The sequence below is a fragment of the Gastrolobium bilobum genome, unplaced genomic scaffold (genome assembly GCF_033153095.1).
Source record: "Gastrolobium bilobum isolate Gb01-03AN ecotype WA unplaced genomic scaffold, APGP_CSIRO_Gbil_v1 utg3603, whole genome shotgun sequence".
In the NCBI taxonomy this organism is placed as follows: Eukaryota; Viridiplantae; Streptophyta; class Magnoliopsida; order Fabales; family Fabaceae; genus Gastrolobium; species Gastrolobium bilobum.
In genome coordinates, this window is record NW_026898167.1 from 263119 (window position 1) to 285898 (window position 22780).

The 22780-nt window shown below is 34.2% G+C and overlaps 3 protein-coding genes across 5 annotated transcripts; 1 reads left to right on the forward strand and 2 right to left on the reverse strand.

The window, feature by feature from the left end:
- Positions 1-3334: 3334 nt before the first annotated feature.
- LOC133313492 (pentatricopeptide repeat-containing protein At4g31070, mitochondrial) lies at positions 3335-5170 on the reverse strand. Its single transcript, XM_061514879.1, has one exon. It carries the CDS (start codon positions 5150-5152, stop codon positions 3371-3373), a length of 1782 nt encoding a protein of 593 aa, XP_061370863.1. The 5' UTR covers positions 5153-5170; the 3' UTR covers positions 3335-3370.
- Positions 5171-5956: 786 nt separating this feature from the next.
- Positions 5957-13859, forward strand: LOC133313475 (methylmalonate-semialdehyde dehydrogenase [acylating], mitochondrial-like). Of its 3 annotated transcripts, none has more exons than XM_061514861.1 (19): positions 5957-5965; positions 6148-6246; positions 6796-6867; positions 6971-7132; positions 8018-8096; positions 8207-8361; positions 8655-8718; positions 9162-9241; positions 9440-9505; positions 9789-9839; positions 9937-10088; positions 10518-10608; positions 10758-10838; positions 12022-12099; positions 12212-12247; positions 12398-12441; positions 12520-12598; positions 12995-13085; positions 13214-13859. In XM_061514861.1, the coding sequence occupies exons 2-19, from the start codon at positions 6187-6189 to the stop codon at positions 13324-13326; spliced, it is 1554 nt and encodes a 517-aa protein (XP_061370845.1). In that variant the 5' UTR covers positions 5957-5965; positions 6148-6186; the 3' UTR covers positions 13327-13859. The 3 variants fall into 3 exon arrangements, with proteins under 3 accessions (XP_061370845.1, XP_061370846.1, XP_061370847.1); XM_061514862.1 differs by lacking the exon at positions 5957-5965 and adding an exon at positions 6015-6033; XM_061514863.1 differs by lacking the exon at positions 5957-5965 and having other exon boundaries at positions 6138-6246.
- A 5290-nt stretch (positions 13860-19149) lies between these two features.
- LOC133313485 (anthocyanidin 3-O-glucosyltransferase 7-like) lies at positions 19150-20532 on the reverse strand. Its single transcript, XM_061514873.1, has one exon. It carries the CDS (start codon positions 20530-20532, stop codon positions 19159-19161), a length of 1374 nt encoding a protein of 457 aa, XP_061370857.1. The 3' UTR covers positions 19150-19158.
- Positions 20533-22780: the final 2248 nt, after the last annotated feature.

Here is a 22780-nt window from a genome sequence, read left to right on the forward strand (position 1 = left end):
CTTAGATCATCTCTTTTGTTCATTCTTGCTGCATCCCCCCCCCCCCCCCCCGCGGGGGGTCTTTTTTGCGTAATGCAGAAACTCCTATTCTATTCAGTGGCTAGGGGTGTAAATAGGTTAGACTAGGCTTTGGCTTAAATAGGTCAGGCCTGTGCAAAAACATTGAGTATGACCTGGCCTATTAGCCTGTGTAGGACACAAATTACAAGTTTGATCTGACCTATATTTAAAAAATAAAAGCCATGGCCTAGGCCTGTTAACCTGTTTAAGCCTATTAAACATTTAACAATTAAAACAATAACTAAAATAATATTATTTTATTATTCAAAATTATTAAAATAAGAATTTTATTTATTATATTTTAAATAAATAATATGATATAAGCTGGCCTGTAGTCTTATAGGCCCGACATGTACAAAAAAGCCTATGGCCTATTTTCTAAATAGTTTTTTTTAAAGCCTAGGCCTAACATAGGCTAGGCCATAGGCCTCTAGGCCTGCCTAGCCTATTTACATCCCTTGCTGTGTGTTGCGAATTCGGCAAGTATACTGTTCGTTTCAAGTAATAAAGTGATAAGTAAGATATCGTTCCCTCGAGGATTAATGCACCAAGTATTAATTCAACTATTCCCCTTTAAGTTGGAAAAGAAAATTTGTTTGTATTGTAAAAGTAATTAATTTTTGGGATTTTTAAAACAGAATTTAAAAACAAATAGATTTAAAAACAGAAAATTAAAAACAATTAAAATTGAACGCATGCAAGAGTATCAAGAACGTTAAGAAAATATTGATGAAAAATTTGTAAAAATACTGTAGTCAGGATACACTTCACCTCTGATCCTCCCTTATATTCTTATATTATATTTTATAATTAATTAATTGGTTTGTTCAGACAATTCATTATTTCCCTATAAAATAGTTGAACCTCAATGTCTTAGTGATTTCAACCCTTTTACCTAATTAAAATTCTAATGTCTTAGTAATCCCTCTTGAATTAAGCATTAAGCAAATGAATTATAAGTCTGCAATCTATGTAAGCCTATGTCTAGGTCATGCACAAATTGTTATTCTATCCTTGTCCAGATTAAAACCTCAATATGTCTATAGTGAATTTTAACCCTAAAAACCTTATAATTAGAGTGGCCAATTCTAATCAGGATATGGAAAAATTAACACAGGTAGAATAAAACAAACAAACTAATTAACTTATAAAATATCAATACAGGAAATATAAAGAATTCACATTGGGTCCGTGAACCCAACTATAAAAAAAAACTAGCCAGACATAGCTGACTCTAACAAATTAAAATAGAAATTGTTCATGAAAGAAAAAGAAAAGAAGAAGAAGATGAAGATGAAGGATCAATGGTCTTTAGTCTTCAGCTTCTCTAGAATCCTGATCTCCAGCGAGTCTCCAAGAGTTCCCTCAATTCTCTCCAACCAAAGATGATTTGTCTCTGAGGTCTGAGTCTCTATTTATAAAGTTTATGTCTTGCTTAGAAATCTTGATCGAATCTTCATTGTGTATGTTGGTCCAATCTTCCTTTAATTCAGTCTGAGATAGAATAAAGATTTTTCCGTACCTCCCGCGCTACTAGCGCCAAAGTAGCCAGTTTTGCGCTAATAGCGTGGGAGTTTTATTCACCATACTGCAGATTGGCGCTACTAGCGTGGTTCCCGCACTGATAGCGCAATTGGCAAAATTGGTTGGCACTACTAGCGCCAGTGTCACGCTAGTAGCGTGGGAGTCTCTGTATTGAAAATTTCTTCTGGCGCTACTAGCGCCACACCCGCGCTAATAGCGCGGGACTTCAGACTTGTGCCTTCAATTTGGACTTCTTTCTGATCCGTTTTCCTACAAAATTAGTAAAAAATCAATGACAAGATATCTGATTAAGATTTATCAATTTAATAACAATTTTAGCCCTTTTTATCCAAGATTGATCAAGATTCTTTCTCTTTTTGGTTTAAGATCATATATATATATATATATATGCGCTGAAGGCATATCACTTGTGACCTTTTCTGTTATTTCTATTTCAGTCTAATGCGTTGTTAAATCTGATTTCAATCAGGTTGGCATAAATGTCCCAATCTCCGTTTCATTGCCCTTTTCTTCATTTATTACCTCCAGACCTGCTTTTGCTGGTGATTTGAATTTTGATGGTAAAAAACTTTTGGAACCTTGCTTTCTGCAATTTATGACCTGATGTGTGCATTAGTGCATGAGCTTATTATCAATTCTTAAAAATCTTTCCTGTAGGCAGAGCTGGAATTCAGTTCTACACACAGACTAAGACAGTGACTAAACAATGGACAGACTCATTAGATGGAGATGAAGCACCTCTAGAAATGCCATGTGCTTAGAAGCTATCAATATTCACGGGGATTTTTTTTCCTTTCGTTTTTGGGAAAGTTATATATATGGCAAAATGATTTCTGCAGCTGTTGTACCTACAGCAAGTAAGGATCCGCGTCCGAATCCTAAGATACGGCAACGGATCTTGAGTTTTTTTTTTTTTAAAAAGCCATGGGGCTCACTTTTCTGTGTCAGCTGTAAATAACACTATCTACGGCTACTGCAGAAATGTTAAGCCCTATATATATATAGATAGTGATAGGGCTTAATATTTCTGCAGTAGCTGTAGATAGTGTTATCTACAGCCATAGGGCTTAACATTTCTGCAGTAGCCGTAGATAGTGTTATCTACAGCTGACACAAAAAGTGGGCCCCATGGCTTTTTTTAAAAAAAAAAAAAAAAAACTCAGGATCCGTTGCCGTATCCTAGGATTCGGACGCGGATCCTTGCTTGCTGTAGGTACAGCAGCTGCAGAAATCATTTTGCCATATATATATATATATATATATACCTTGGCCACGGACAAACTTAATTCATAATTTTCCTCTTACTATTTGTTTGAGCAGGAGTCAACTCTTTCTGCTCCTGGTAATCTCTCGGAATGCTGTGAGTAAATTTTTGCAGACAATCCTACTCGTCTATCAAGGGCATCATAAGGTTCTTAATAGTTTCTACACGGTATTGCTTTGACTGCGTATTTTGCCCCCGTTAAAAAGTAAAGAAATTTATGCCAGTGGAAGCTGAAATATAAAAGGAAATGGTTATTGAACAAACGTGATAATGTGAAGAACTCGAGCTGCCCAGAAAAACGGTGATTAAAAGAATTAGTTGAATTTTAAAGAATTTTTCTTGAAAATCAACAAAGGCATAGGCTTAAATGCCATCTTAAGAACATGTTGTCTCTCTTTTCAGAAAAACTAAAGATGGTATTTGCTAAGAATAGTTAGTCTAGGCAGTATACAATGTTCTGTTATCCATAATCTAAACCTGGCATTCAAACATTCTGCCTTGTTAAAAACTCTCATCTATTGCCTCAATGCGGCTGAACCCATAGCATTTCTTTAACCTTTGTAGTTTCATAGCTTCCCTCACTTGTTCTATATCAAGCCAATGACCATTCTCTGCATAAATCATATTCAACAATGTGTAATTGGCAGCATTATTTGGTTCTGATCTTATAAGCTGTGGGGCTAGCATTTCTGCAATGTCTAGTCTTCCATGAAGCTTACAAGCAGATACCAGAGAGCTCCATATTCTTGCACTCGGTTTCATGGGCATCGTTCTCAGAATTTCCAAAGCATCTTCAAGCTTGCCTGACCTTCCTAGAAGGTCAACTAGGCATGCATAATGCTCTATAGTTAATGGAATTTCACAATCTGCATTTACATGTTTGAATACCCGTTGTCCCTCAGTTAAAAGCCCAGCATGATTACAAGCAGATAAAACTGCAAGGAAGGTGATCGCATCAGGCTTCACTCCTCTCTCTTTCATTTCATAAAAAAGTTGTAAAGCTTGTTCACCACATCCATGAAGGCCATAGGCACTGATCAAAGTGCTCCACGAAACAGAATCTCTATTTGGCATTTCTAGGAATATCTTACGAGAACCATCCAAACAACCACATTTGGCATACATATTTATAAGTGCATTGCCCACAGAGATGATAAAATTAAGTCCAAATTTAAAGATGAGGCCATGGAGTCCACAACCATGCTTAAGTGAAGATAAGTTTGCACAGGCAGAGATCACTTCCAACAAAGTTACATAGTTTGGTTCAGTTTCCCCAGTCCGCATCTCATTAAAAAGCTTCAAGGCTTTGTAGCTATCCCCTCTTCGAGAATAGCTCCCAATGATTGAAGTCCATAGCACCACATCTCTGAAACTAGACCCTTCAAAAATTAGCTCAGCAAGGTGCAGTGATTCTCCACATTGACAATACATATTTATAAGAGCAGATGAAAAACTATGACTTGACTCAAACCCATGACGGAAGGCATACCCATGAATCTCCTTTCCATGCTTAACAAAGCCTAGCTCTACACAAGCTGGTAACAGAGCGATTAATGTTACTCTATTTGGGTTAACTCCCTGAGCTTGCATTGCTCGGAAGCATGCAAAAGCTACATCATAATCTTGATTAGCAGTGCACCCAGTTATCATAGCAGTCCATGAAACCTCATTTTTCACCTCCATCCCATCAAATACTCGTAAAGCCATCAAAGAGTCATTAAACCTAAAATAAAAATCCACAAGAGCTGTTGACAGAAACACTGACTGTTCTATCCTCTCATCAACAACAACAAGAGCATGAATCTGTGTTCCTATTCTTGAACACATTTTCCTCCCACACAGAGATATCATGCTAGCCAACAACTCCGGCTTGGGAACAAAACCAAGCAAGTACACATCTTTCAACGTTTCCAAAGCTTCTGCCAAGTGCCCATTTTGCAAATAACCATTAATCATTGAGTTCCAGGTGATGGGGTCTCTGTGAGGCATTGTGTCGAACACTTCTCGTGCTGATTGGATATCTGAAAACTTAGAATACATGGAGACGATAGAATTGGACACAACTGCTTCAGAGTAGGAGCCTGTCTTGAGAGCCAAGCAATGAAGCTGTGTGCCAAAAGCATGACACTGGGCAGAGGAGCATGCCTTGATGACTGATGGAAGAACAGAGGAGATGAAGTGGTGGCCAGAGAGATGGAGTTGTGTGAAAAGTTCAAGTGTTTGGTGATAAAGACCCTTTGAAACCAAGCTTTTGATTTGATTGGAATGTGAATAAATGGCCATGCTGAGCAGAGGATTCAAATTCAGATTCAGAATCAGTGTGTGGCCACTTCATTTTTTGGGCAAAGTTATGTTGCAGGTCCAGATACTTCTGTTTTGTGTGAATTCTTGGACTTGGACTTGGATTTGGCCTATGATGACATTTTTAATTTTCCATTGAATGAGTAAAGGTTTTCGTTTTATCCTTTAACATAACACAATAAATTTTTCTACACTCACAATATTTTGTGGGGATCACACTTTGTAAAATAAATTAAGGCACGCAAAACGAATTTCTATAACATTACAGAATTATTTTTCCTGCAACATAACTTTTATAAAACCCAAAGACTAATTTCTAATAAGGCTCCAAAAGCAAAAGAAAATTTATAAAATTACTTTTTCATTCATCATTTTTTAAATTATATGTTTAATGACTCAAGTGGCTCCAAAAGCAAAAGAAAAATTTGTAAGATTACTTTTTCATACATCATTTTTAAAGTCTTATCCGAATCAATAGTTCAATACACAGTGCGTTAGTAAGCGCGAGGAGAGCATGCAAATCATTGGTTTTTATTTAATTGGTTTCTAGTTTTACTTTTTGTCCAATCATCTTTATGAGAAATCAAATATATTCACAGCTATCACAAAAAAAATTGTTCTATCTGCCCAACTGCAACGGACATATATTAATCATTAATTAAAAGTATTTTTGGTGTTTAATAATAAAGAATGAATGAATGATAATCCAAAAGCACGTGTCGTATATAAGCAACATTTCACAACGACAGTGACTCCAGTGAGTGAATGTGGCGTTTGCAGAATCAGTTACGTCCGGTGAGTTTCACTTTCACTCCTCCAAGACATGTTCCTTAATTTCCTGAAATATTAAAACAGGATTTGAAGTACGTAGCGTATGTTCCCGCTTATTTGGATGCACTCTTGTACATGGCTGATGATGACGAGTAATTGAAATTTGAAATCTGATTAAGGAAAACCCAATTTTGATGATGTTGCAGGGAAGAAGTTTGAACCTTTTGAGGCCTCAGAACTCTGCTATGGCAAGTTCTCATTTATCAACAGCTGCTGAGCTATTTTCAAGACAACGTAATCCCCCGGTATGCTCAACCTTAGTTTGGATTCCTGAAAATTTTGACTTGATGGTTATCTGTTAACTCACTCAGTAGTTTGAAAAAAAAAAAAAAAGTTTATTGTTGAATATGTTTTTGCTCAGAGAGACTGATTTAGAAATTTTTGTATTTTTGTAGTCGTCTCAATTTGATTCAAGTCTTTTCATTGAACTTTAGGAAAAATTGACCAAATTGATATGAACCAAAAAAAAAAAATGTAACTTTTTGGCTTACTTATTCTACAGTGAATTGGCAACAATATGAGATCTGATACTTGGTTTGTTACTTTGCATAACCATGAAGTTACATGCTTTTGTTCTTTTTGTTCATAAGTTTGTAACATATAAGGAATAATCGCATTTGCTATAGATTTTGATATTGTGTCCCGAGAAAGTTGAGATCTGAACTCGAGAATCAGTCACAATTAGATCATGCATAATTCAGTATATGCTATTAGCATTAAGATAAGTAATCTGCTTTTCATGAGTTTCCCATTTACCTCTTATCTCCCATTTTCGTTTGATTGTATTGTATCAGAGGGTTCCAAATCTAATTGGGGGCAGTTTTGTCGACTCAAAATCGTTGACTTTCATTGATGTCATAAACCCTGTAAGTGTTTTTTTTTTTTGGTTTTATATTGAGCATTAAGCTGTCTCTCTTTTTTGCTGTTTTGAGAAGGCAAACTTCTAATATTGATATCATCTGATAACAGGCAACACAAGAAGTTGTTTCACAAGTTCCTTTGACTACGGATGAAGAGTTTAAAGCTGCGGTATCTGCAGCAAAGAAGGCATTTTCATCATGGCGTAACACTCCAATCACAAGACGCCAACGTGTTATGTTGAAGTTCCAGGAGCTTATACGCAGAGATATGGTAAGCATTTTACAATGTTCTATGGCTGTGTCACATTCATTCACTGGTTTAGACCAAGACACCCATATCAGCACATATGTTGAGATATATAGTCCCGCATTAATTATGTGGGCAACTAATGAGGCCTTTATAAGGCCTTGGGCACTCTCACTCCTTGAACTAGCTTTTGGATTGGTGTATCTCAAGGTTCTTTACATGGTATCAAAGCCTCACCGTCCTCCGCTTTAAAAAGTGGAATTAAAAAAAAAAAGAAAAAGCACAAGAAGGTAAACCAAAAATGAGCCTGTGAAATTTCCACGCTTCTAGCCTAAAGGGCTCTTGCGTGAGGGGGCGTGTTGAGATATATAGTCCCACATTGATTGGATGGACAACTAATATGACCTTTATAAGGCCTTGGGCACTCTCACCCCTTAAGCTAGCTTTTGGGGTGGTGACCTCAAGGTTCTTAACATGTTGAGATATATAGTCCCACATTGATTGGATGAACAACTAATATGACCTTTATAAGGCCTTGGGCACTCTCACCCCTTGAGCTAGCTTTTGGGGTGGTGACCTCAAGGTTCTTAACATGGTATCAGAGCTTGAGCCCTCACCGCCTCCCACTTTAAAAAAGTGGAATTAAAAATAAAAAGCACAAAAAGGTAAACCAAAAATTGGGCCTGTGCAATTCCATGCCTCTAGCCCAAAGGGCTCTTGCGTGAGGGGACGTGTTGAGATATATAGTCTCGCATTGATTATGTGGGCAACTAATGAGGCCTTTATAAGGCCTTGGGCACTCTCACTGCTTGAGCTAGCTTTTGGGTTGGTGTATCCCAAGGTTCTTTACAACATATGCCAGTAATTCTTTTTTCTTAATCATATCACTCTACTTTGTAATTGTTTTAGGATAAACTTGCAATGAATGTGACCACTGAACAAGGAAAGACGCTAAAGGATGCTCAAGGAGATGTATTCCGTGGTTTAGGTTGGTCTCTCTAATATGTTGCTTGGGAAGTTTTTGTCAATGAGATAATGATTGAGCTCAAAATGTTTGGTAATGTAAGTTATCTGAACATTTTGATTTATGTCATCTAGAGGTGGTGGAACATGCTTGTGGGATGGCAACTCTACAAATGGGGGAGTATTTTTCCAATGTATCACGGGGAATTGATACATTCAGCATTATAGAACCGCTTGGTGTTTGTGCTGGTATTTGTCCGTTCAACTTTCCTGCAATGATTCCCTTATGGGTAAGCTGTCTTCTATTTTTGGTTAATTTTTGCTTTTAGTTCTTGGGTACTCCTTTATTTTTGTTTGGTTGGTCATCTCATTCATATCAGCATGCATAAGATAGGAAAGGTCTAATTATATAAAATGGTTCGGAAATATTCGGCTAGAATAGCTTTGTATTTGTCTCTTCCCATATTATTGTTATTTTTTCCGGGAATATGATGTATATTATATTGTATTGGACATAAAATTGACATCCTGTTCTCTAAAAGGACATGATACCAAATTCCAAATGTTTATGATCTTTCTGCAGATGTTCCCAATGGCAGTTACCTGCGGCAATACCTTTATTCTAAAGCCATCAGAGAAAGATCCAGGTGAAGTTTTCCACATATATTTGTTGTTTATCAATACCCTTGAATTAACTCCTCAATTTGAAGCTTGGTGTGAATATAATGGAAAAAGGATTCTAATATTTTCTGTAATTTAAAGCAATCTTATGCTTCTTTAATATGTTACAGTTTGTCCGAGAAGTCTATATTAATTTTACTTAGTGATTACTGATAAATATGGTCTTATTTATCTATCAAGTTATGGAATACTGAATATTATCAGCCATCCATTAGTTTTTCTTCGCTACCCTTGTGATGATACATGCAGCATGCTCCTATGGTAAAGGCACACTTATCTGGCAGAACTTACATGTATAGAGTCTTTTGTCCACTTTCATGATTCATCACTTTTTGGTTACAACTTCTGGTGGAGAGAAACTAATTTCATTATGGCTGGATGTTATATCTTAACTTCGGCATTTTTCCAGGTACTTCTGTAATGCTTGCAGAATTGGCAATAGAGGCTGGTTTGCCCGAGGGTGTCTTAAATATAGTTCATGGAACTCATGTATGCTATCACCTTTTTTTAATTAAACTTTTGTTCTTCACTTGTTTCTTTGATACTTTCCTAGTAAAGAACTCATGGGCTCATTTGGCATTTGGTAATTTCATTACATATTCAAGTTTTAAATCAGAGGATTGCTTATAACAACTCGTCACATTATGATGCATAAATTGATGTTCGTAATAATCCAATTGGTGACAGGATATTGTCAATGCTATTTGTGATCATGACGACATCAAAGCCGTATCTTTTGTTGGTTCAAATGTTGTAAGTCATCTAATGATTTTTTTATATTTTATTTTACTGCTTTTATATGATGCCTTAATTTTATGATCCTAAACGATAATTTAAATGATTTAAACCAAAGGCAGTCCTGTTAAATATCAGCAAAATTAAATCATTTCACAATTTGACCGCACTAACATAAAAGATAGAAGAGAGCAAGTGAGTCAAATGCTATTTTTTGCAAATGATAGTTGCACCCCCAACACAACACCCCCGAATTTTATTATTATATATCCTTATTTGATATTCTTATTTTGTATTCAAGGCTGGAATGCACATATATGCAAGAGCAGCAGCTAAAGGAAAACGTGTTCAGGTGGGTGCACTTAGTTTTCTCCTCCCTTTAGTAAAATTGTTTCTTTCTGCCCATGCTAATGATTGGAAGTTGTGCACCTAATGATTTTTTTTTTCAGTCTAATATGGGGGCCAAAAATCATGCAGTTGTCATGCCTGATGCAAGTTTTGATGCTACTGTAAATGCTTTAATTGCTGCGGGTTTTGGTGCTGCTGGTCAAAGGTGCATGGCTCTCAGCACAGTTGTTTTTGTTGGAGGCTCAAAACTGTGGTATCATACTCTATTATGTTCTTATTTAATTCGATTTTATTATGATTTTTGCAGTAGCATCTTCCACTAGATGCTTGTTCCAAAACGATCTGGATGTCTTTGGTGTGTGCCAAACTGAATCATCACTCTTCCTTTACTAAGTCATAACATAGCACAAATTTTTGCAATTACTTTATTATCACATTTTGCTAGTGATGTTACTGCTGGACCAATTTGCATGGATGATTAATTGTTTCCATCCTTTTTGATATTTCTGTCGGGATTGTCCAGAGAAGAGGCTGTTCCAAGTATTTGGACTTCTTTGTGGGGTAGTTGTCTTGGGGAAATTGACTTTATGTACTTTTTTGGCCTTATAAAACTTACTTTTATCATGTACTTAAAATCTTTTAAGTATAATTTCATCCTTTAGTCTCCACAATATTTTTCCAGGGAAAGTAAACTTGTGGAACGTGCCAAAGCTCTTAAAGTAAATGCTGGAACTGAACCTGATGCAGACCTTGGTCCAGTAATTAGCAGACAGGTTTATTTACGGTTCTTATTTTTACTTTTTCCATGCTATGGATTTGAACTAAAATTTAATGGCAAATCTTCAGAATATTGTTTAAGAATTACTGTCAAAGCGATTCATTGCATTACCTTTCCTCATCGATATTCTTACCGACTGCATAGGCAAAGGAGCGAATACACAGATTAATTCAATCTGGGTTTGAAAGCGGTGCAAGACTAGTGCTTGATGGAAGAAATATAGTGGTAGCTTTTATATTCTCAACCACTTTTATTATTTTATATTTATAGTTCATACACATTTCTTTACTTTTGCATGTATGATCAATTTACCTCTTCAATCTTTGGCATAGGAATTGACATAGGAGTGTTTGGAAACCAAAAGCAGCAGAAAGATTTATGTATACGAAGACTGTAATTTAAGTAATCATAGCACTCTTCCAACTGGGGCCTTATAGAAGAAAAACATACAGGAGATAATGAAACATTTCTTCTTCGCATATCATTTGATTCGGTTGTAAACTAACAGCTTTTGTGCTGGTTAACCAATTAAATACCTGTAAAAAAATAGAACCTTTTATTTGTATAACTCTTATGGAACCTTGAAAAAATCCCATGGTTGTGGCGCTTGGTTTCAGTTGCTTGGTGGTATATGTAAAGAACCAATTCAACCCAAAAGCTTAAGCTGTTGGGTGAGGTTACATTAATGATTTTATATATCTCAACACGTCCCCTCACACGAGAGCCCACTGGGCTTGAAGGGTGGACAATGCATAGGCCCACCTACCTGTGCGAAGAAAGAAATTCCACTAGAAAGAAAGTGGGAGGCGATGAGGATCGAACCCGGTACACCGAGGCTCTGATACCATGTAAAGAACCTTGAGATACACCACCCCAAAAGCTAGCCTTATAAAGGCCACATTAGTTGTCCACACAATCAATGTGGGACTATATATCTCAACACGCCCCCTCACGCAAGAGCCCTTTGGGCTTGAAACGTGGAATCGCACAGGCCCAATTTTTGGTTTACCTTTTTGTGCTTTTTATTTTAATTCCACTTGAAAGTGGGGGACGGTGAGGCTCTGATACCATGTAAACCAATTCAACCCAAAAGCTTAAGCTGTTGGGTAAGGTTACATTAATAATTTTATATATCTCAAGAGTATATATGAAGCCAGAGTGTCATAGCACACTGAAAATTAGTTTGAATTAACCTGATTGAGATGCAATAAAATGGAGAACCATGAATAGAAAAGTCAATTGGCAAATGCAAAGGACGTACAGTTTGGTGCATGTCTGTATTCCACTTGCTATAGATCAGTCCTTGCATTTGCCTTTGTTTTGCCATATAGTCAATGGATTTTTTCTTTTCTTTCTTTTAATCCTAATTTTATGACTGCTTAACAATTCATACGTGGATGTCAAGTAGGTCCCCGGATATGAATCTGGCAATTTTATTGGACCAACCATCTTATCAGATGTCACTGCCAACATGGAGTGCTACCAGGTATTTTCTCACTAATCTTCAATCAGTAAGTGTTTACTAAAGAATTTCAGAAAATAGAAAGACTTGGAAGTTTAGGCTTAAATTAAACTTGACTATATCACGGTCTGTGCAGGAGGAGATTTTTGGTCCAGTTCTTCTTCTCATGGAGGTACATTTTATTTGTCTCATCCTTGAAATCCTCTAATTTGGAATTATTTTATTTTTCGTTTTTTGGTCATGTGGAAGATTCATATGTCTTGGATTTTTAATATAATGTTATGCTGATACAATGTTTTTTCTTTTTCCTTCTTAACATCAGGCTGATAGCTTGGAAGAGGCCATAAACATTATCAACGAAAACAAGTATTTATTAACAAGCACTCCGTTTCATTTGCTTTTGCTAAACTACCATTTATCTGTTAACTCTGACTTCTCCTTTAGGTATGGAAATGGTGCTACTATATTTACTACATCTGGCGTGGCTGCAAGGAAATTTCAGACAGAGATTGAGGCAGGGCAGGTTTGTCCTAAGTGGGATGTTCTGCTTTTGCTATTGGAAACACGTTAATAAATAATAGTGTTTATGGATTTGAACCTGTATATGCATTGCTGTATGTTATTTTTTTCAACCAAATAATTTACATTTTACCATGTGCTAGATTCTCTCTACCACAAATTGATTATATACGTCAGAGAATAATGTAAACCATTAAAAAAATCTTTACCTAATACTTTAAGGTTTTTGGTTGAAGTGGTTCTTTATAATATAAACCAGACTCTGATACCTTGTAAAGAACCACTTCAACCCAAAACCTTGAAGTGTTAGGTGAAGATCTTTTTAATAGTTTATATTATTCGCTAATAATATATTTGATACTCTTACGGATATTATCACTTGTCACTGCATTTGAACTAGGTGGGCATCAACGTTCCAATTCCTGTTCCTTTACCCTTTTTTTCATTTACTGGCAACAAGGCATCATTTGCAGGCGATCTCAATTTCTATGGTATAATGATTTCTCCCAAAGCTAGCTTTTCCTTTCCACATGTACTATCAGGTTTCGCTTTTGTGATATATAGGCTATACCCTTGGATTTGAATGAATTTGAGTTTGATACTATTTTTTGAATGACAGGCAAGGCAGGGGTTAACTTTTATACACAGATCAAAACAGTAACACAGCAGTGGAAGGATTCAGCTAGCGGGAGCAAGGTTAACATGTCAATGCCAACTTCTCAACAATCTTGAATGTGAAGTGTATATTGCATCCGAATAAAGAACACCGAACCATTTTGTCACGTTTGACAAAAAATTTTAACAAACTGTTATGTTAAGAGTAAATTTTGCCAAAATGTCACGCGGCATGTTTCGCTACACTGTGTAGTGAAATATATTTGCAAGTAATTTGCTACAGTGTAGCGAAATATGTCATGTCAGGCTGTACAGTCAGCAAAAATGACACGTGTTAAGCAGGCCGAATTCAAGCATAATTCGCTACACAGTGTAGCGAATTTCTGCCTGCTTGACACGTGTCATTCTTTTTGCTGACTGTGCATTCTGACATGGCATATTTCGCTACACTGTGTAGCGAATTACTTGCAAACATATTTCGTTACACAGTGTAGCGAAATATGTCGCGTGACATTTTGACAAAATTTACTGTTAGCATGACAGTCTGATAAATTTTTTTGTCAAGTGTAGCAAAATGGTCACTCTTTCTCTGAATAAACCTTCATTTGTACTCTAATAAACCCTGTTAAACTATTATCTTATATTTTCAACTTCACATCTCACTGCAAATCTCTATCAAAATCTTATGTAAGTAATCCATTCAACTAGTTAAATTTTGTTATAAAGTATTATGACTTGTTATGTTTTGATTCGATGTGTGTATTATTCTCGGAATACGTGAATTTCTTGGGAGTAAGGGCTCTTAAACTTTCAACTTGACAATAGACACATTCTAAACAGAGGAAATTATAATTGGTAATGTGGTATGATACGTAGAGTATATTTACACACAAAATAAATTAATGGTGTGATGTTTCTTATGTTATACGAGATAAAATTATTTTCTACACACATAAAAGTGTGTGAAACTCATGTGGGGTCATGTGATGAGAAGAGATAAAAAAAAATAAGCTTCATATACTTCTATGTTTGTATAGGAGATAAAATTATTTCTTACAACATGAGGAATATTAAACACATAAATCAATATAAATATACTCATAATCTTATAAAATATAATAAAAAGACTCATTCAAAATATAGTTTGTGCTTGCATTAGCTTATTTTATGATCAAAATATTGCTATTAAAGCTTTTAAAATAATTATGATTCTCTAAAAAACTTACACTAAATGGTTGAGTTTTTTATTTATTATTTGTTGTAATATTTGGGTATGTTTCTAATTTAGATTTTTATTTGTAATTTAACAATTACATGTAAGTAATGTCATTTAAATTTAACTTGTCATGTTACGATAATAAATTTATGACATGAATATATTTTTATTAATAATTTAAACTTAACATTGATATAGTTTAATATTTTTTTTGAAGTTTTCAACAAATATCTTTATTACTTAAATCGTGTATGAATCGCTCGTTTTATATTAAAATCTTAAAACTTTAATTAATGATAACCAAAAAGTTATGGCAATCTACATTTTAGTTATATATATATATATATATGGGTTCGTTTTTTCTGCAGTTACTGCAGATAAGTTATCTGCAATAAGTCCAATATGACGTCATTTTGGAGCGAAAATCATGGTGTTTTTTTAATTTTAATTTATTTTAGGGTTATTACAGTCTTTATAATTATAATTTTTTAATGTTTCATTCCCAAAACGACGTCGTTTTGGAAGTGAAAGTAAATGCAGATAACTTATCTGCAATAACTGCAGAAATATTTTTCTATATATATATATATATTGTTAGGAATGTGGCTTCCATACTCAAGAGGGGGTGAATTGAGTATTACAAAATTTTCTCAAAAGTCCCCTTCTAGTTTCTAAATAATTATTTCAAGCAAACTTTGATATGTGGAAATGTAATCAATACATTCAGACAAACCATAATATATAATATATCACAATTATAGAACTTATACTAGTACATACAAGATATCAAAGAAGCAATTAGAGTGCTAGAAATAAAGAGTTTAGAGTTTAGAGAATTGCTAACACAATATATCCTGGTTCGGTCACCACCACTTGTGACCTACGTCCAGACTGAAGCCGCTCGATCAACTCTTTCACTAATGGTCAAGCTTCACGGGTGCTTGACAAACCTTTACAATCTTCCAAGATTTCGGGTTCTTGGATACCTTTCAATCTCCAAGTTTACGGGTACTTGGTAACCTTACAATTTACTCCAAATTTACATAGGTATTTGGCTACATCTCAAACAATGGGTCTCACAACCCTTTCAACTCAAGAATACAAGAAGGGGAATATTAGGAAATGAATATACACTCTCAAAGTGTGGATATACAACTTGAAGCACTATGGGTATATGGATTTTCAAGATATGAGCTCAAATATATTTGATCTTTGAAAGATATGAAAGAATATGCAAATGATAGTGTAGAAGCTCTCAAATCATCCTTAATATGTGTAGGAATAGTGATCAATACGTTTTAGGGTCATAAGGAATGTATTTATAGTGTTTCCATTAAAAACTAGCCGTTTATGACCGTTTTATGCATTCTGCCCAGTAAGTATTCGAATACTTTTCATGTGGTATTCGAATACTTCATTTATAGCCGTTTATAGTCGTTATAGACCTTCTTCTCAGCAAGCATTCGAATATTTTTCGTGTGGTATTTGAATACTTCATCATGTATTCGAATAATGCATCAGGTATTCGAATACTTTATTGACAGCAAGAATATTGTTTCGTATTTTGGGCATAACTTGGGTTATACTTGTCGAATTGATGTGATCTTGGTCTTGTTGGAAAGATAAAAGAAAGATCTAGAGCTTTTATGAAGAACACAAGATCCAAATACATCATCTTAGATATTAAAAGTTGTATGGAAGGAAGCAGCAAACTTAAGCAACAAATTTTAGGTTCAAATGTGTTCTAGCTTGCTTCCAACCACTTTTTGTGAAAGATCTTGACTTGATAAATATGTTTTGAAGTTATAAAATATGTCAAGGATCTTTTCCTTGGATTTTTCAAATTTCTTTCAAGTATATAAAGATTATGATTATGCAATTTGAAAAACACGTTTACTTTGAGAAAAACTTTGAGCTCATGCAATGTAATCTACCATATACCCTCACATATATTCTAAGTCCTAAAGATATATTCCAAATATGATTTTAGACTTAGCTATATGTCTTGTGTCTTGGATCCTTACTTGAACTTGATGTGTTGACTTGTTGAATATGACAATGTTTGGCACTTTGTTGGTTTTGATCATTTTTCACCATGGTTATGATATTGAGATTCTCTTAGATGTTGTCCATGGTTGGTTGTCTTTGATATTGGTGTTGCTCTTTTAATTATTTCTTGTTGCCCTTGATCCAATGATCTTGCCACTTTGATGTGACATTACTCTTCTTGTGTGACTACATCATACATCTTCAATATCCACATACGGTTGATGCTTTTTGCTCTTGATCAAAGATCTTCTCTTTTTGTTGTTGCCATTTTGTTATCATCAAAACATACCTTATATCTACATATATAAACTAAATTTAGATAACATTATCTGGCTTTTTGACCATTTTATCCCTTATTAATTAATTAATAATCATTTTGCCCCTTATCCATAATTATCTACCAACATGCCCCTCTTTAATCGATTAAATTGAATATTTAATCGATTAAATGGTCAAAATAGGTAAAAATGGTTGACTCGAGATTTAATCGATTAAATCTCCCTCTTTAATCGATTAGCTTGAATATTTAATCGATTAAAATTTATATTTAATCGATTAAATATCCCAAATGAACGTGAAAACATTGATTGAAAGAGACAAACAAGAAAAACTCGCTACGTTCAAACAGGATGATTAATGTTTAGTTTACTATAATGATTAAGTTTTGGCTTCCCCAAGTGTTCGTTTCAAATCTGTCTTACTTGCTGTGAAGAAATACGAAATGGATGATTAAGATTTAGTTTACTATAATGATTAAGCAGCAAATCTATGATAAGAGCTATCTTTATAGATGGCACGAATGGTAATGACATATATTGTCCAGTGTCAAGTGACTTGTCAGAAGAAGGGCTATTTCTCTTCCAACAACATTGGATTAAAGGTGAACCAATCATAGTTCGGGATGTTCTTAAACTAGGGACAAGTCTGAGTCGGGAGCCAAAGGTCACTTGGCGAGCATTATATGAAAATTTGGATTCAAGGAACAACTCAAATGTGTTAATGAACCAAGATTGGTTCTCGCTATGCGGTGAACCAGTGAGTTTTCCTTGTTTGTCTCATTCAATCAATGTTTTCACGCTCATTTGGGATATTTAATCGATTAAATGGATTAAATATCCCTCTTTAATCGATTAAAGAGGGATATTTAATCGATTAAATCTCCAGTCAATCATTTTTGCCTGTTTTAACCATTTAATCGATTAAATATTCAAGTTAATCGATTAAAGAGAGACAAATTGATGGATAGTTTTGGATAAGGGGTAAAATGGTTATTAATTAATTATTGAAAGGCAAAAAGGTTAAAAAGCCAACATTATCTACGGCTATCTTTTTTTAACTAAGTTTGACCAGTAAGATATAGTTATAACAATAAAGTTGTTCTTTTTTTTCTCTCATTAGATATTGCCGGCTGACATAACGGAGAGAGAAAATGCAATTTTTATGTCTCACTGGTCAAACTTAGTTAAAAAAGAATAGTGTAGTCAATCTTATCTAAAGTAGTTGTAGAAATATATATTTTTTTTGGATACAAAAGTAGTTGTAGAAATATTTAACTCATATATATTTTTATATATGTGTGAGTGTTTTTTTTTTAATTTTTTATGTAGTAGTTAATATTTAATAATATAGTGTCATTAAATATTTTGTTTTTTTCTCCCTGATAAATAGTTAGGATTGTCATTTCATTTCCATTTATATATATTACAGAAATAAGACAGTCTCACTTTCTTTATTATTTTTTTCCTTATCGTTACTTGTTGCGGGAGACAATTTCTGTTCATGCAACAGAAGAAGAAGAAAAAAAAAAAAAAAAATATATATATATATATATATATATATATATATATAAAATAAAATACCCCCATCAGATTTTAGTGATAATGTGAGGATATGAGACCCATAAAGTTCTTGGCGGAGTACTTCTTTAAAGAGGCATTCAAATGCAAGAAACCTATCATTTAACTTTTGGTATTCATAAATTTTAACTATTGGGCTCCACCTATTTAATGCTCCTGAAAAGATAGACATAAGGTTTTACTGAGTCTCTTGTTTCTCTATTTTTATGTCATTTCAGGTTAAATGCTATTTAATTTAAGAGGAATATTTTTCTTATTTTATATAAAAAAATTATTATCTCCTGTTCAAATAATAAATATAAGAGATAAATTTTTTTGAAACTCATTTAAAAAATGTGAATACAGAAAACAATATTTTTTTGCATAAGAAGTATTACTCTTAATTTAAACAGTGAGACATTTATTCTTAGCCATATTTTTTATGATTTCATATTGAAATTTATACTATTTTTTTCTTTTATCTAACGGCCATTTGATATCCATCAAAATCTGTATTGAGGGAAAAATATTTGTCTCTTTTCTAAGGATATAATTTTGTGTCATTTTAGATTACAACCATTGATTTCCGTCAATCAATAATTATACTTTATTGGATCAAATTTATTTGGTCAAATTTATTATTAATCAATTAATAAATTTAATCCAATAAATTATAACTGTTGATTGATAAAAATCAACGATTAAGATTTAAAATGACACAAAATTATATCATTTAAAAACATAAACGTTTATTCTTAGTCAAAACACTCATTATTCGCCGAAACCAAAACACAGATAAAAAAATAAATACACATGAAAAACACTCTAATCAATGCAATTCATCATTAATTAAGAGCTAGAAACTAGTTCTACCAAGGTCTTGAAATCCTGTGCTGCTCTACGTTGTGGTCCAGCTGCATCTTCCACGGTCCTCTTCAATTTTAGTGCCTTCTCCCTCATCTTCTTCCCCTCTTCCATCACCATAATCAGATTCAAGCTTTTGAGCAATCCATTTTTGGTGAACACTCCACCTTCTATTCTCACACCAATCTCCCAAAAATCTTCAACCATTCTTCCAGCCATCCCATGATCTCCAAAGAATGGCCTGCAGATCATAGGCACCCCATTGGAAATACTCTCGAACACAGAGTTACAGCCACAGTGAGTCACAAACACTCCTACAGAATCATGTCCCAAAACATGAGTTTGTGGAACCCAAGGCACAATTTTCCCACGTATCATGGTCCTCTCAAGAAACCCATTTGGAAGAAGACCCTTTAGATGATCCTTGAGGGACCAAAGAAATGGAAAACCACTTGCTTCCAATGCTTCTGCCACTGCCACAAGCTCATGTTGAGGTGGTGTCACCACAGTCCCAAAGCTAACATACACCACTGATCTTTCATTCTGCTTTTCCAACCATGACAAGCAACCAGTTTCATCTGTGTCACATGGAGGCAATGGCATCAGAGGCAGTGAAAGAGTGAGAAAACCAACATAAAGCACTGACTTCAAATTTGATCTCATATCCTTAACTAACAAGGGTGGGTCTAATTCCTCAAAGAAATTGATAACCACTGCCTCAGCTTGAGGTAGTACTCTACCAAGTGAAGCTAGTGTCTTTGAAAATAGTGCCTCCTCTTCCCCACATTTTAATACATCATCTGGCAAATCTTCAACACGCATCTTAGACAAACCTGGAATGAAATCCAAAGCTCTGTCTCCACCATTATTATTATTATTAGCACATTGCTCGCGTATCAAATCAGTGTAAAAATGGGCAGCGAGTGAACATGACAAGGGTGGCCAAACTGGAATCCAAGGAACATTTAGTTTCTGAGCAACTATGAGTGAAGGAGTAACAAAAGCATCAGCAATGATGCAAGTTACTCTGTGTTTTGTCCCTGCCACTGCCAAATCTATACCCTTTTGCAAATTCTCAGGACCAGCCTGAAGAAAAAGGTTCACTTTTTCAACTGGGTGGCCACCTAGTACTTGACCCTCAGGGACTCCATCACCTACACTATAAGCCTTTATGTTATCTGGAATGTGAGGTTTTGAGAAAAGAGGTTTATTAGAGTGTTCAGTGCCAATGAATGAGAAATACAAATTGGGAGCTGCATGAGCAAGTTTGAGGACAAGGTTTAATAGAGGAACAGGGTGGCTCCCAAAGGGGAAAATAAACACCGCCACATGTTTCTTCTCGGCCTTTGAGTTTGCCATATTAGAAAGATGGCACAAGAGAGTAACGAGAATGTGAACCTTATTTATATGGAAGTATTCTTTTTTTGGCCTGAACCGCGGTACTCCCTCCTCAAAATAGGAAAAAGGATGGATTGAAGGAGGGAAAAAAAAAAAAGAAATAAAAGAAAATTTTTCATTTATAAATAAAGGACCACTGATTTAGGGGTGTCAAAACGGGTTGACACAATACGCATTTGACACGACATGAATATATCAACACGAACATGACACGAATTTTTTTTCGTGTCAAAATCTTCAACACTAATACGACACTAATTTTTTTTGCAGATAGACACTATACGACACGAATAACACCCAAAATAAGGATCAAAACGGTACTTGACAAAAAAAATTAAATTTTTTTTTTAAAAAAAATATAGGTCAACACGAACACGAATACATCAATATGAATACATCATGAATTTTTTATTTTTTCCAACATAAACATGACACAATTATTTTTGCAGATCAATCCAAATACAAATTTTTATGTGATATTACGGGTTGAGTCACGTGTCATGATTTATATTGATACCCCTGCACTAAATAAGTAGTGGGGCTTGAACATAATACATTTTTCCTTATTTATATTAATTTGGGGTGCAGCTTCTGCAGTGCAATTAATCACTTTGTCAATTGGGAGTGTGGTAGGTGGCGGGTGACTAGCAAGATGTGACAACCATTCATATCAATTAACGCTTACCCTTAAATGGGAAAAACATATGTCCCATAATAACTGACCAGAGACCACCACACTCAGGGATAGCGTGCATGTGTACTGTGGATCTCTCGGGTTAAAAATTTTGGATTACTCGGGACATTGATCATATTATCATCTTTTATGCAAAAAAAATATTGGATTGTCTTGTTAGGAAATTTTTTTAACAAAATGTGACATTACAATTTTGCTGGTCTGACAAGCGGGAATGATTTGGACACGTATCAGTGCTGAATGGTTAACCATTATCACTGGGCTGCCCAGCTAGAATGACGGAATGCTGACACGTGACAAAAGTACAGATATCCGGTAATTTTTTGTTAAAGGGGTGGCAACATGGTTAATGTCCCTACTCTCTTCAGAAATATGTAAACAAATTTAATAAGATCTCAATGTATAAAACACATAAATTTTCACATGGTTTGAAATTTTCACATGATTTCATCCTTCTTCTTTTATAATTAAATTCTTAAATCTGATTTTGGTTTTTGTAAATATAAATTTGTAAAATTTCAAATAAAAATGACACAAATTCTTGCAAAAAATAATTATTTATTATTATTTTTAAATCTGATTGTAATAAATGAAAATTTATCTCTCAGATAAAATATAAAAACCTAAATGTGACGATAAGAACCTTTTTTGTGGATAAATATAAAAATTTATTGCATGCTGATAGTTAGAGGTTGCAAACTAGGCTCGGTCCGAAGGCCGGCCCACTAACACATTTTTATAATTAAATTAAAGTTTCATCCTTCTTCTTTTATAATTAAATTCTTAGATCTGATTTTAATTTTTGTAAATACAAATTTGTATAATTCAAAATACTAATGACACAAATCCTTGCAAAAATATATTATTTACATAAAACGCTGATAGTTAAAGGTTGCAAACTGGACTTGGCCCAAAGGGTCTGCACACGCCCCGCCTGCCAACACGTTTTAATAATTAAATTAAAATTCTACTATTCTTCTTTTATAATTAAATTCCTAATTCAGATTTCAATTTTTGTAAATACAAATTTATAAAATTTTAAATACTAACGACACAAATTCATGCAAAAAAATAATTATTTATTATTATTTTGTAAATCTAATTGTAATAAATGAAAGTTCATCTCTGAGATAAAATATAAAATCCTAGACGCAATTAAAAGAGCTTTTTTTTAACAAATATAAAAATCTATTATATGCTAATAGTTAGAGGTGGCATACTCCGGGCCGGCCCACCAACACATTTTACAGTTAAATTAAAATTTCATCATTCTTCTTTTATAATTAAATTCCTAAATCTGATTTTAATATTTGTAAATACAAATTTGTAAAATTTCAAATACAAACATCGTAAATCCTTGCAAAAAAATAATTATTTATTGTTATTTTTTAAATCTGATTGTAATAAACGAAAGTCCATCTCTGAGATAAAATATAAAAACGTAAATGTGACTATAAGAACCTTTTTTGTTGATAAATATAAAAATCTATTGCATGCTGATAGTTAGATAGGGAA